General features: G+C 41.3%; 1 protein-coding gene across 6 annotated transcripts in view; it reads left to right on the top strand.

Moving 5' to 3' along the window:
* The window catches only part of LOC118390164 (misshapen-like kinase 1), a 64,160-nt gene that overhangs the window by 8,835 nt on the left and 40,186 nt on the right, over positions 1–15,139 (top strand). For all 6 annotated transcript variants that reach the window (XM_052457058.1, XM_052457055.1, XM_052457056.1 and 3 more), the window contains exons 2-8: positions 4,946–5,011; positions 6,416–6,598; positions 6,797–6,907; positions 7,062–7,152; positions 10,214–10,344; positions 10,425–10,479; positions 14,043–14,121. In XM_052457058.1, the coding sequence (XP_052313018.1) occupies positions 4,946–5,011; positions 6,416–6,598; positions 6,797–6,907; positions 7,062–7,152; positions 10,214–10,344; positions 10,425–10,479; positions 14,043–14,121 (716 nt within the window). The remainder of the gene's footprint in view (positions 1–4,945; positions 5,012–6,415; positions 6,599–6,796; positions 6,908–7,061; positions 7,153–10,213; positions 10,345–10,424; positions 10,480–14,042; positions 14,122–15,139) is intronic.

Here is a 15,139-nt window from a genome sequence, read left to right as displayed (position 1 = left end):
CTTATTGTTTGATAGCTGTCCTTATAACACCCACTCTGCCTGCTGCACATTACACACACACATAAACACACGCATTCACATAGCAAGTAGAACCTACAGTAGGCTAGTAATAGTGCATGACTATGACTTCTCTTTATGCAGAAGACTCAGATTATACTGGTGTAGTTAGTAGAATAGGCTAAATTCTTCATGACCCAGCATCAGAAAATGTCAGGTGGTCTGACAAGTGTCAACACGCATTGAATCGACGCTTACCTTCAACTCCCAAATCTGTTCCTGGCTATTTGTTGACCGACCGGCCCCCTTACAGACACCGTTGTTGTGTTTCTTATTTGACGTTTTGGTAGTGCGAGTCTAAAGGCCTCATTATTTGTGGTTATGATGGGCTTACTTGTCCAGGGAGAGAGAGAGATGGTTTTCTCTAGGTAAGTACACAGACATTAGGGGAGTCTTCTGACGCACAAAGATCCAACAGCATTGTCAATGGATGGAGTTTGCACTTCTGCACCCAAGTTAAGTTGACGGAAGTGAAGTTACCAGTTGGTCCACAGTGTGTTGCTCTGTCTGTGATCAGTGTTGACAGTTTGTTGCTGGTACAGCCCTCTGCACTCCTTAGCTTTAATACAGCTCCACCCTCCCCCTCAATCTCTTTTTCTTCCCTCTCTTCTCACTCTGCGTTGGACGTGGGCGATGCTGCCATCTCTCTCTCCTCCCTCTGGATGATTGCATTAGCCTCCTCTATTCCATCGTTCCCTGTCATTTCATTCATTTCCTCTATTTTGAACACTTGTACTCAAGAGCTTTTACTCCAACCCTTTTGTCAGTCTGTTGATCCTGCTTCTCCTGCTCCTAGTGCTCCTCTTACACACAGCATGGATGCACTAATTGGACCGTTTGTCATTCCCACTCTTTATTTCATATTTTTCTCTCAAACCCTTAGCCCTAATGCTCGTATGTATGTATGTATGTATGTATGTATGTATGTATGTATGTATGTATGTATGTATGTATGTATGTATGTATGTATGTATGTATGTATGTATGTATGTATGTATGTATGTATGTATGTATGTATGTATGTATGTATGTATGTATGTATGTATGTATGTATGTATGTATGTATGTATGTATGTATGTATGTATGTATGTATGTATGTATGTATGTATGTATGTATGTATGTATGTATGTATGTATGTATGTATGCCTTATTCTCTTGTACACCTCTCTCACCTCTCCTTGTATGATTTCTCTCTGTTAATTAAAGACAAACACTGGAAAAAGTCAGGAATTGACAGACCCATTATTGAAACAATATGAAAGCAGGATGGTCACGCTGTACATTTCCAACCGAAACCAGCAGCAGGCCCACCGTCCAAAGATCCTACACAGGCCATATTGAATCACATGGTGAAAGTAGAACTGGGTGTTTCTCTCTTTTTTTTTTCCAGGGAAAAAAAGCAATGACTTATTTTAATATTTCGTTTGAAGTAGCCATAATGAACGTCACCTGTGGTTTTTATCTTATGGTGGGGAAATAAATAGAAAATTAAATTACTCCCTTCCCTATAACAATAGTTGGATGATGACTAGCTTTTATGTGGCTCAAAAGATCTCAATATCTCTCTGGCCTCCTTATTTGTGGGGTCAAGGCCTACAGTGCCTTCAAAAAGTATTCATACACCGTAAAACTCAATCATGTCATCATGAAGTGCTTTGAGAAGTTAGTCAAGGATCATATCACCTCCACCTTACCTGTCACCATAGACCTACTTCAATTTGCTTACCGCCCCAATAGATCCACAGACGATGCAATCGCCATCACACTGCACACTGCCCTGTCCCATCTGGACAAGAGGAATACCTATGTAAGAGTGCTGTTCATTGACTACAGCTCAGCATTCAACACCATAGTACCCTCCAACCTTATCATCAAGCTGGAGGCCCTGGGTCTCAACCCCACCCTGTGCAATTAGGTCCTGGACTTCCTGACGGGCCGCCCCCAGGTGGTGAAGGTAGGAAACATCTCCACTTCGCTGATCCTCAACACGGGCTCCACAAGGGTGTGTGCTCAGCTCCCTCCTGTACTCCTTGTTCACCAATGACTGCGTGGCCATGCACGCTTCCAACTCAATCATCAAGTTTGCAGACGACACAACAGTTGTAGGCTTGATTACCAACAACGACGAGACAGCCTACAGGGAGGAGGTGAGGGCACTCAGTGTGGTGTCAGCAAAACAACCTCTCACTCAATCTCAACAAAACAAAGGAGATGATTGTGGGCTTCAGGAAACAGCAGAGGGAGCACCCCCCTATCCATATCGATGGGACAGCAGTGGAGAAGGTGGACAATTTTGACTTCCTCTGCTTACGCACCACGGACAAACTGAAATGGTCCACACACAGAGACCATATGGCGAAGCAGGCACAACAGCGCCTCTTCCCTCATGAGGCTGAAGACATATGGCTTGTCACCTAAAACCCTCACAAACTTTTACAGATGCACAATTGAGAGCATCCTGTCGGGCTGTATCACCGCCTGGTACGGCAACTGTACCACCCACAACAGCAAGGCTCTCCAGGGGGTAGTGCGGTCTGCACAACGCATCACCGGGGCAAACTACCTGCCCTCCAGGACACCTACAACACCCGATGTCACAGGAAGGCCAAAATAATCATCAATGACAACAACCACCCAAGATACTGCTTGTTCACCCCGCTACCATCCAGAAGGCAAGGTCAATACAGGTACATCAAAGCTGGGACCGAGAGACTGAAAAACAGCTTCTATCTCAAGGCCACCAGACTTTTAAATATCCATCGCTAACACATACAGACTTGAAATCATTGGCCACTTTAATAAATGGATCTCTAGTCACTTTAATAATGTTTACATATCTTGCATTACTCATCTCATATGTGTATACTGTACTTTATACCATCTGTTGCATCTTGCCTGTGCCGATCTGTCATTGCTCATCCATATATTTACATGTTAATATTCAAATCCTTTACTTAGATTTGTGTGTTTATGTAGTTGTGGAATTGTTAGATTACGTTAGATATTGCTGCACTGTTGGAACTAGATGCACAAGCATTTCACTACACTCACAATAACATCTGCGAAACCATGTGTATGTGACCAATAAAATTGGATTTGATTTGATACCCCTTTACCTATTCCACATTTTGTTCTATTACAGCCGGAATCTATTTTATAAAATATATGTATTTTCTCTCACACATGTATACACAGTACCCCATAATGACAAAATGAGATATATTTGTAGATCTATTGAAATCTATTAAATGTTGGCAGCGATTGCAGCTGTGAGTCTTTCTGGGTAAGTCTCTAAGAGCTTTTCACACCTGGATTGTGCAACATTTAGCCATTTTTTTTATTACTCTTTTTTTTTTTTTAAATTCAAGCTCTGTCAAATTGGTTGTTGATCATTCCTAGACAACCATTTTCAAATCGTGCCATAGATTTACATCAAAACTGTGTTGTATTGGATTTGCCACAAACATAACACTTTGTATTCAGGACAAAAAGTTCATTGCTTTGATATGTTTTTTGCAGTATTACTTTGTGCCCTGTTGTAAACAGGATGCATGTTTTGGAATATTTTTATTATGTACAGGCTTCCCTTTCACTCTGTCAATTAGGTTAGTATTTTGGATTAACTACAATGTTGTTGATCAATCCTCAGTTTAAAGTCTGGAACTGTTTTAAAGTCACCATTGGCCTTACAATGAAGTCCCTGAGTGCTTTCCTTCCTCTCCAAAGGATGTATCTTTGTAGTGACTGGCTGTATTGATACGTCATCCAAAGTGTAATTAATAACTTTACCGTATTCAATGTCTTTTAAAAGTTCTTAGCCATCTACTAATAGGTGCCCTTCTTTGTGAGGCATTGGAAAATCTTACAGGTCTTTGTGGTTGAATCTTTATTTGAAATTCACTGCTCGACTGAGGGACCTTACAATTATCTGTATGTGTGGGGTACAGAGATGATTATGTTAACACTATTGTTGCACACAGTGAGTCCATGCAACTTATTATGTGACTTTTTAAGGACATTTTTACTCCTGAGCTTATTTAGGTTAGGTTGGCCCTCGCTACATATTCTTCGCCAGACCCACTGGCTCCAGGTCATCTACAAGTCCATGCTAGGTAAAGCTCCGCCTTATCTCGGTTCACTGGCCACGATGGCAACACCCATCCGTAGCACGCGCTCCAGCAGGTGTATCTCACTGATCGTCCCTAAAGCCAACACCTCATTTGGCCGCCTTTCGTTCCAGTTCTCTGCTGCCTGTGACTGGAACGAATTGCAAAAATCGCTGAAGTTGGAGACTTTTATCTCCCTCACCAACTTCAAACATCTGCTATCTGAGCAGCTAACCGATCGCTGCAGCTGTACATAGTCTATTGGTAAATAGCCCACCCATTTTCACCTACCTCATCCCCACACTGTTTTTATTTATTTACTTTTCTGCTCTTTTGCACACAATATCTCTACCTGTACATGACCATCTGATCATTTATCACTCCAGTGTTAATCTGCAAAATTGCAAATGAGAACTTGTTCTCAACTAGCCTACCTGGTTAAATAAAGGTGAAATAAATAAATAAAGGTTTGTCATAACAAAGAGGTTGAATACTTATTGACTCAAGACATTTCAGCTTTTCATTTTTTCTTAATTTGTTAAAATCGCAAAAAACATCATTCCACTTTGACTGCGTGTGTGTGTGTGGGCCAGTAACAAATCGCAATTGAATCCATTTTAAATTCAGGCTGTAACACATAGAGGTGTATGAATACTTTCTGAAAGCACTCCATGTGCTCACCATGTCTGTCTCGGCATCTTGTCTCCAAGTCTGTCTGGCCTGGTGGTCTGTTGTGTCTCTGTCTGACAATCTTAATGAATCTGTCCATCTTTTTTCCAGGACCCAGCAGGGATCTTTGAGCTGGTGGAGGTGGTTGGCAATGGGACCTATGGACAGGTGTACAAGGTAAGAAAAGACGTATGGATGGGGCTTGGATCAGCAATCCAGCGTAGTTGAGAGACACTGAACCACCGAGCCAATTTAAGCTTATATTGATGCTGTCTGAATGTCTCCCCTTATCAAACCCTTGTTGTGGTAGTAAGTCTGAGATTAGGCCAGATTAATGCAGCTGTGCTGGACCACGCTGAGGCTGTCAGTCTGAGGAGCCGAGAAGACTGGTAGTAGTAATAAGAAGATGGAGAGAACTGAAAAGTAGAGATTAAGAGAAAATGTGGTGAAACAACATACAGCATAATCACTCTCAAAACAGATTAAACCAGGGCAGAGTTCCTTTAACTATTAGAGAATTTTGCTCAAAGTTAAGATGTATTTTTAGAGCTGACATCTGCTGTGCTAGCCTTCAGTTTCTTGTTTTGATTGATTGACCAGTTAAGACAGGGGTTCTCAAACTTTTTGGGGCCTGGAACCCCTTTTGTGATAGCAAATTAATCATTGACCCCCCTCATAATCATAACACAACTCGAGTGAGCTAAAAATTGCATACAACAAGTTCTACTATGACTTTGGCAGGGCATGACCGGACAAACCAAGTCTCGGGCCCTTGGAAGGAACTTTTTTTAGCAACATTTTCGAAAATAGTATTTAGCCGTTTTCAAGATTTCCCCCTCCACCTGCAAACATTTTTAGGGGAATACAATAAGTATTAAGTAAAAAAAAAAAGGTGTAATTGGTGGAGTACTGTGAATACCAATATCCCTATGAGCCTCCCAGGCCCATTGCCCACCCAGGGTTAAGAGCATACATTTTGATTAAAGGAGCTATATGTCCTATTTTTGCATTTTAATTTCAGAAAATGTCCTTAATATACCTACAGTAATAGTGGAATGATGGTGTTTCACAATATTTCCCCCCCCAAAATGCTATTGGGTACACACATAATTGCATTCTAATGATGCATCCTTCTTATTGGTGTGTGTTTTCTAGCCCCAGTCAATTTGACAAAGAGACAGCCCATCTTTTGTTGACCAATAAGAAGGCTGCACCATTTTGTCTGTGCCCAAGAAGATTTTTTTGTGGAAAATAATCTGTGAAACACTATCAGTCCACTATTACTGTAGATATATTGAAGACATTTTCTGAAATTACAATGCAAAAATATGACATACTATCTTTAATATTATTATATTGTATTACAGCGTATATACTTATTCCATGGATCCCTTGGCCAAAATTAGTTTAATCTGTTAATTAGTTTAATCTGTTAGTAATATACATAAAAAAAGCAATGAAAAAAAAAATATATATATATTTATTTTGAGATCTGGCCGCGGACCTCCTGCAGTACCTCCGCAGACACCACTTTAAGAACCCCTGAGTTAAGATGATCAAGTCTACTCTGCCTTTATTCAGGGGCGTCATGTTAAGACGGGCCAGCTGGCTGCCATCAAGGTAATGGACGTGACAGAGGAAGAAGAGGAAGAGATCAAAGCTGAGATCAACATGCTGAAGAAGTACAGCCATCACCGCAATATTGCCACCTACTACGGAGCTTTCGTCAAGAAGAGCCCACCTGGACATGATGACCATCTCTGGGTCAGTGTGATGGTTGTGTTGTGGTGGTATAATCTGAGGGAGAGCTTCATTATTTAATGGGCTGTCTCTGATATCCATGAATGGCTTAATGCACAGAAACAATATTATGATTACTGCAGGCAGCATTATTTATTACAGTGAACATTGCAATATGTCTGTGTGTATTTATGCGTGCTAAATTCCGTCCTGTCTGTATAGCTGGTGATGGAGTTCTGTGGGGCGGGCTCTGTGACAGACCTAGTGAAGAACACCAAGGGTAACTCTCTGAAGGAGGACTGGATCGCTTACATCTGCAGAGAAATCCTCAGGGTGAGAAACCACACTGCACCCAACCGTAGAACCATTACACAGCAGTCTTTAGGCCAAGCACCCGCGTAAATACCTACAGTGGAAAAGCACCGTTAGACTCCCTCCAGAGGGCGTCGAACCCCTGACTGAACTCTGACCTCTCTTTGATACCCAGGGCCTCTCGCACCTCCACCAACACAAGGTCATCCACAGAGACATCAAGGGACAGAACGTGCTGCTGACGGAGAACGCAGAGGTCAAACTCGGTGAGAGGATGGATGCTAAACTGTTCATGTGCTTGCTCTTCTGCTTCCTGTGTGTTATCTACATGGTTTATATGTACAGTGTGTGGGCTTGTTGTGATGAATATGTAATCCTGAGCTCTATACTATCAATCTAGTTTGAGGAGTTAGTGAGGTAACTTTGGTCAACTCTGAGTTCAACTCAGGATAACCGGGACCACACAATTGGCTCACCTTTTAGCCAGGTACATTTCTATGGCAATGAATCCTTCAGATGTAATCTGGTCCGCGGCAGGCTAACTCAGGGCTAACTACATTTATACTGAATGTAGTGTCTGAGCAGCGAGTTAAGGACAAATTAAATCAGATTCCCTCCCTCTCAGATTACGTCATCATCCCCTTCACCTGAACAGCTTCTACCCCCAAGCCATAAGACTGATACGTAGTTAGGTACAGTAGTGCAAAAAAGTATTTAGTCAGCCACCAATTGTGCAAGTTCTACCACTTACAAAGATGAGAGGCCTGTAATTTTCATCATAGGTACACTTCAACTATGACAGACAAAATGAGAGAGAAAAAAATCCAGAAAATCACATTTTAGGATTTTTAATGAATTTATTTGCAAATTATGGTGGAAAATAAGTATTTGGTCAATAACAAAAGTTTATCTCAATACTTTGTTATATACCCTTTGTTGGCAATGACAGAGGTCAAATGTTTTCTGTAAGTCTTCACAAGGTTTTCACACACTGCTGCTGGTATTTTGGCCCATTCCTCCATGCAGATCTCATCTAGAGCAGTGATGTTTTGGGGCTGTTGCTGGGCAAGATGGACTTTCAACTCCCTCCAAAGATTTTCTATGGGGTGGAGATCTGGAGACTGGCTTGGCCACTCCAGGACCTTGAAATGCTTCTTACGAAGCCACTCCTTCGATGCCCGGTCGGTGTGTTTGGGATCATTGTCATGCTGAAAGACCCAGCCATGTTTCATCTTCAATGCCCTTGCTGATGGTAGGAGGTTTTCACTCAAAAGCTCACGATACATGGCCCCATTCATTCTTTCCTTTACACGGATCAGTCATCCTGGTCCCTTTGCAGAAAAACAGCCCCAAAGCATGATGTTTCCACCCCCATGCTTCACAGTAGGTATGGTGTTCTTTGGATGCAACTCAGCATTCTTTGTCCTCCAAACACGACGAGTTGAGTTTTTACCCAAAGATTATATTTTGGTTTCATCTGACCATATGACATTCTCCCAATCGTCTTCTGGATCATCCAAATGCTCTCTAGCAAACTTCAGACGGGCCTGGACATGTACTGGCTTAAGCAGGGGGACACGTCTGGCACTGCAGGATTTGAGTCCCTGGCGGTGTAGTGTGTGGTAGGCTTTGTTACTTTGGTCCCAGCTCTCTGCAGGTCATTCACTAGGTCCCCCCCGTGTGGTTCTGGGATTTTTGCTCACCGTTCTTGTGATCATTTTGACCCCACGTGAGATCTTGCGTGGAGCCCCAGATCGAGGGAGATTATCAGTGGTCTTGTATGTCTTCCATTTCCTAATAATTGCTCCCACAGTTGATTTCTTCAAACCAAGCTGCTTACCTATTGCAGATACAGTCTTCCCAGCCTGGTGCAGGTCTACAATTTTGTTTCTGGTGTCCTTTGACAGCTCTTTGGTCTTGGCCATAATGGAGTTTGGAGTGTGACTGTTTGAGGTTGTGGACAGGGGTCTTTTTATACTGATAACAAGTTCAAACAGGTGCCATTAATGCAGGTAACGAGTGGAGGACAGAGGAGCCTCTTAAATAAGTTACAGGTCTGTGAGAGCCAGAAATCTTGCTTGTTTGTAGGTGACTAATACTTATTTTCCACCATAATTTGCAAATAAATTCATTAAAAATCCTACAATGTGATTTTCTGGATTTTTGTCTTCTCATTTTGTCTGTCATAGTTGAAGTGTACCTATGAAGGAAATTACAGGCCTCTCATCTTTTTAAGTGGGAGAACTTGCACAATTGGTGGCTGACTAAATACTTTTTTGCCCCACTGTATATACTTACCAATAGCTACTCGCACAATCTACATTGACCCTTTTTGCACTCTTTTGACTCATCCAAAAGCTGTTGCAGTTTATCTATCCTATTGACTAGTCACTTTATACTCTTCTATATGTTCATGTCTACCTCAATAACCTTGTACCCCTGCACATTGACTTGGTACTGGTACCCTGTGTTTATGCCTTGTGTTATTATTTTTCTATTATTTCTCTTCTTCTCTCTGCATTGTTGGGAAGGGCCCGTAAGTAATTATTTCACTCTTAGTCTAGATATGTTGTTTACGAAGCATGTAACGAATACAATTTGATTACATTTTTATACATTTGATTTTGATTTGAGGAACACAACTGATTAAATATTTTATTAATCAAACGTGTTTTTGTGTGTAGAGAAATACCTATCACATTGCACATTTAGTAATGACAAATGCACGTCACGCACAGAAACTTTTGTTTGACTTAATACAATTATTTTATCAATAGGAGTGGGGAACAAGGTGCTCATATATTGATAACCACATCAAAACACACCAAAGTAATAAAATAAGGATGCAATTTCTAAAAGTTTCTTTCACACGATAGCCTGCTGAATTTGCAAGATACATTTTCTTTAAATATAAATGTGGCACTGACTCAATGAAGAGTTTGGCATTCAACTAGCCATGTGCGACATGCACACGCAGTTACAAGCCTGCTAGAGGCAGGCGGTCAAGCAATATCCACCGTTCTAGTACGGATGAAGCCTGAGCTGGAATGGGAAGCTAACTGAAGCTGGCTTTAGAAAACCCTGAGTAGATCTAGCTTGCAGGGGGTATACCCCTCTGCTCTTTGAGCCTGTAAGTTACCCTCCAGTGTGTGTTTACAGCAGCTTTCCTCAGTCTAAACATTGACTCACCCCCAGGCACTCTATGCATTTGTATTATTTCTTTATCTACAACTTAACTAAATCAAGACTTGAAGCAAAGTCAAAAAAGAGAATAGTTGCTAATATTCTACTATTAATACTGACTTCTGTCCTCTCCACTGTGGCCAGTGGACTTTGGGGTGAGTGCTCAGCTGGACAGAACTGTGGGGCGCAGGAACACCTTCATCGGTACGCCTTATTGGATGGCCCCTGAGGTCATCGCCTGTGACGAGAACCCTGACTCCACCTATGACTACAGGGTAATGACCCCTTTCCATCCTAAGGTGTGTCTATGTTTGTGTTTGAGTGTGGCTACTAATTCTCACTGGTGTGTCCACAGAGTGATATCTGGTCCCTGGGGATCACAGCCATAGAGACGGCAGAGGGGGCTCCTCGTAAGTACAGTACAGTGAGCCCACACACACATCTGACTCCACTTTATTACCCTATTCATCTTCATCACACACAACACACACACACACACACACACACAGCCACGAAACAGCTTTATCTCCAGCTCTCAAGAACACATTCCGCATAACATAAACCTGCAGTAGAGAGATTGAATAATCTTCCTCCTGTCTCATTACTGGCCCGTAAATCAAGCCCCGTGTTTAAGAGGTGGCTCATTCACCACTGTGCTGCTCATGTAAGATACGAGGTGGGGGGGGCTATTGATCTGTGGCGCTAGATTGCCTACTCTATATCAAATCGCAAAGCACTACTACAAGCACATACAGTGCCTTCAGAAAGTATTTGTACCCCTTGACTTATTCCACATTTTGTGTTAGACTGAAAATGTATCAAATATATTTATGTTCTCGCCCATCTACACACAATACCTCGTAATGACAGTGAAAATGTTTTTGGAAATTTTAGCTAATTTATTGAAATGAAATGCAGATATCTAATTTACATAATTATTCCCCTTTGCTATGACACTCCAAATTGAGCTTCGGTGCATCCAATTTCCTTTCATCTTCCTTGAGATGTGACTACAACTTCACCCACCTGTGCCAATTCAATTGTTTGGACATGATTTAGAAAGAAACACACCTGTCTATATAAGGTCCTACAGTTGACAGTGCATGTCAGAGCAGAGACTATACCATATACCAAGTTCAAGAAACTGTCTGTAGATCTCAGAGAGAATTGTGATGAGGCATATCTGGGGAAGGGTATAAAACAATTTCTGGAGTGCTGAAAATATCCAAGAGCAGAGTGGTCTCCATCATTGGGAAATTGAAAAAATATGGTACTACCAACACTGCCTAGAGCTGGCTGTCCAACCAAACTGCGCAACTGGACAAGAAGGAACTTAATAACCACTCTGACAGAACTACGGAGTTTTTGGGCTGAGATGGGAGAGCCTGCCAGAAGGACAACTGTCTCTACAGCATTTCACCAAGCTAGGCCCCACCCACTTGGGAGACTTGCCCACCCACTGGGGAGCAAGGCCCAGCATTTCAGAATTTGTTTTTCCCCACAAAATGGCTTTATTACAGACATGAATACTTGTCATTTTCATCAGCTGTCTGGGTGGCTGGTCTCAGACGATCCCGCAGGTGAAGAAGCCTGATGTGGAGTTCCTGGGCTGACGTGGTACATGTAGTCTACGGTTGTGATGCCGGTTGGATGTAATACCAAAATCTCTAAAACAATGTTGGAGGAGGCTTATGGAAGAGAAATTAACATGACATTTTCTGGCAACAGCTCTGGTGGTCATTCCTGCAGTCAGCATGCCAATTGCATGCTCCCTCAACTTGAGACATCTGTGGCATTGGGTTGTGTGACACAACTGCACATTTTAGAGTGGCCTTTTATTGCCCCCAGCACAAGGTACACCTGTGTAATGATCATGCTGTTTAATGAGCTTGATATGCCACATCAGTCAGGTGGATGGATTATCTTGGCAAAGGAGAAATGCTCACTATCTGGGATGTAAACTAATTTGTTCAGTATAATACATTTTGAATTCAGGCTGTAACACAACAAAATGTTGAATAATTCAAGGGGTATGAATACTTTCTAAAGGCACTGTATCACTGCACACTGCTCCCACTGTAGGCAGCTTTGAAGGGGGGGGGGGTGCCTAACTGAAGGAGTCTCTCTCAGAAGCCTGGTGCTCCTGCCGTTGCTGTACCCACCTAGTATGCGTGACATAGCCCATGGGTCGTTCAATGAAATTAGTGTTTTTTTGTGTCCCTTTTGATATTTTAAGAGTGTGCACAAATATTTCATTTTAAACGCCTGTGATATTAAATGAAGAGCCCTCTAATATGGAGCACATGAAAATGAAGACTTGCTAAAATGAAGCATTTTGACATAACCCTGTGTGAACACTTTGTGACTTCAAGGAAGATTTTAACCCATTTCCGTTTCACCATCATTGTAAAGCCCTAGTTATGTTGCATTGACAAGGTCATTTCTGGCAATTATTATTTATTTACTGTTATTATTGGTTCCTTTTAAGGTCAACCCTGTTAAGTGAACTGAATACAGTTTAATATGGTGAAACTATTCCTTAAAATATTTTTTTTAATCCAAACAGCATTTTAACATCTTATGCTCAAACCCTAGTGTAAAAGCAGGTGAGCTGGCTCTACTCTTTTTGACCAGGTTCTGGTGTTTTGTGGTGGAAAACTGAGCATGTCAAGCATAACCTGTCAGCCCTGTTATCCATAGCTAGACAGGCTAGAAATGTTTTGATTTCATTTATGAAGCTTGCATTCAATTTCCCCTCGCTGTTGCATACAAGCTTCCATTCCCCCTGTCTCAAGGGGATTTATGGCATATTTTTTTGTTTGTAATATCTTTTACCAGATCTAATGTGTTATTCTTCTACATTCATTTCACATTTCCACAAACTTCAAAGTGTTTCCTTTCAAATGGTATCAGGAATACGCATATCCTTGCTTCAGGTCCTGAGCTACAGGCAGTTAGATTTGGGTATGTCATTTTAGTCAAATATTTTTTTTTAAAAAGGGTCCGATCCCTAAATATAAATCGCCAACCCCGTTACTTTACTTGGCACTTAATAGGCACTTACTATAGTAATTTAGTTTATTTAACCTCTTGAGATGGGAAAACAAATTGGTGTGGTGTGCCGTCATTAATTATGCAACATGGACTTACATTCTCACTAATACTGTGTTAGTTTCTACTGGTTACTGTGGGATACTACTGGCTAATTGTCGTTTTTCAAAACCTTACCAAACCACCCTGTGGTCTGACATGAGCAGACTAGTTTCACTAATTTGAACAAACCGACATACATTCCAGATGTGCAAAACAGGTGAAACGTGCCCCCCGTCTGTCTGTACAGGTGTCAAATTTAAGTTCCCACAGATGCACATACAAAAAATATACAGCACAACCCTTATACATGTCGAGAGAAAGGAATGGCCAACTTAAACTGGTCATGTAATCATTGTGTCATCACAAGGTTCTGCAATAAAACCCACTGAATGCCTTGGGCAGTATCAGAAGTACTGCCAGTGTATGCATTCTAGAATGCATTTTATTGTTGAGCTGATAACCTAACCAGACAGGTTTTGCTAGCTACACTGGGAAGACAAGGAGTAACAGTGTTGCTCAAACAAGACAATGGGGCAATAGGTGTGAGGGAACAAAGAAAGGATAAGGATTGGGATTAGGAAGACCACAGATGTTGACTGGGAGTAGCTAGGCTATTAGTGTCACAATTCTCTGCATAGAATTATGTGCTCCATGACAAGTGTATACTGTATAGTAATATACTACTGGTATTTATACTGTATAGTAATATACTACTGGTATTTATACGGTATAGTAATACACTACTGGTATTTATATTGTATAGTAATATACTACTGGTATTTAAATTCCGTTTTGATTTAAATGCTTGGTAGGTATAATACCAATCCATAATACCTTTTCCCCATACCTCTCGCTCTCCCCCCTCTCTCTCCACCTCCAGCTCTGTGTGATATGCACCCAATGAGAGCTCTGTTCCTCATCCCGAGGAACCCCCCTCCCAAACTCAAGTCCAAGAAGTGGTGAGTGTGCTGTTTAGATTCTGCTGTTGTTTTTTCTGAAACGTCAGTTTTATTTTAGGACATAGCTATTGTGTCTTGACTCCCCTCATCCCTTCCTCTGCAGTGATTCCTTCCTTACCCTAGCCCTGCTGCGCTTTACGGAACTATTTACATCCAACACCAGCTGGCCATGGATTCCTTTCATACACTGTACTTCCCACTGGAAGTACAGAGATGTGAGAAATGTTATCACTCAGACTAAATCAACATTAGGACTGTAGTGGTCATGACATTTTCTCAGTTGGTTATTGTCATGCAAAAGCCTGCCAGTCTCACGGTAATTAACATAAACACGTTTAGTATTTCCAGGCCTCAACACATACAAGCCGCTCATTAAAACGTAGTATAATGGTATAATATATCAATTGAATGTACACCAACACAATAAATCCATGATTTCTTTTTATTCATGTCTAAAGAAACATTATGATATGAGGAAAATGTATTTCAGAAGAACAGAATATGAGTTGGCCTACTGTAGGCGTATGTTATTTGGCAATGCTCCTGCTTTAGGCTTGTTCATTTAGCTGACAAGCTATTCTTATGTCCCGTGGCATTATATTATTTTATTTTATAGTAAGAAGAATATAATTGAACTTAGCTGAATAAAGTAGAAAGGATATTTTTACCATTTACAGAGCAAGTGTGCATATGAAGTGGCTATGTTGAGCATAAAAGTGATACTTTGAAACAAGTCCTAGATTTAGAGTGAATTGTCAACTTTAGTTGTGAATGATACAGACCTTTTAGAATACCTTAGAAATCCAAACATATATGGGCTGCATGATGCTACTATAGGCTACTGATGGTTTGAGAAAGTAGCAAAAACAGCTTGCGCTCTCTGTTCCTTGCCTCATCAGTCAGTTAACATGACCTTCATGAATTCTGAAACCTTTATGTGCTTATTTTGATTACATACATGCTTCAAAATTCACAAAAGGATCTCATAGAACTCATCTAAGCCTGTGTTTACCACAGG

Source organism: Oncorhynchus keta, chromosome 11 (assembly GCF_023373465.1).
Source record: "Oncorhynchus keta strain PuntledgeMale-10-30-2019 chromosome 11, Oket_V2, whole genome shotgun sequence".
NCBI classification, from domain to species: domain Eukaryota; kingdom Metazoa; phylum Chordata; class Actinopteri; order Salmoniformes; family Salmonidae; genus Oncorhynchus; species Oncorhynchus keta.
Note: the sequence above shows the minus strand (reverse complement) of the source record. Positions and strands in the feature narration are given on the sequence as shown.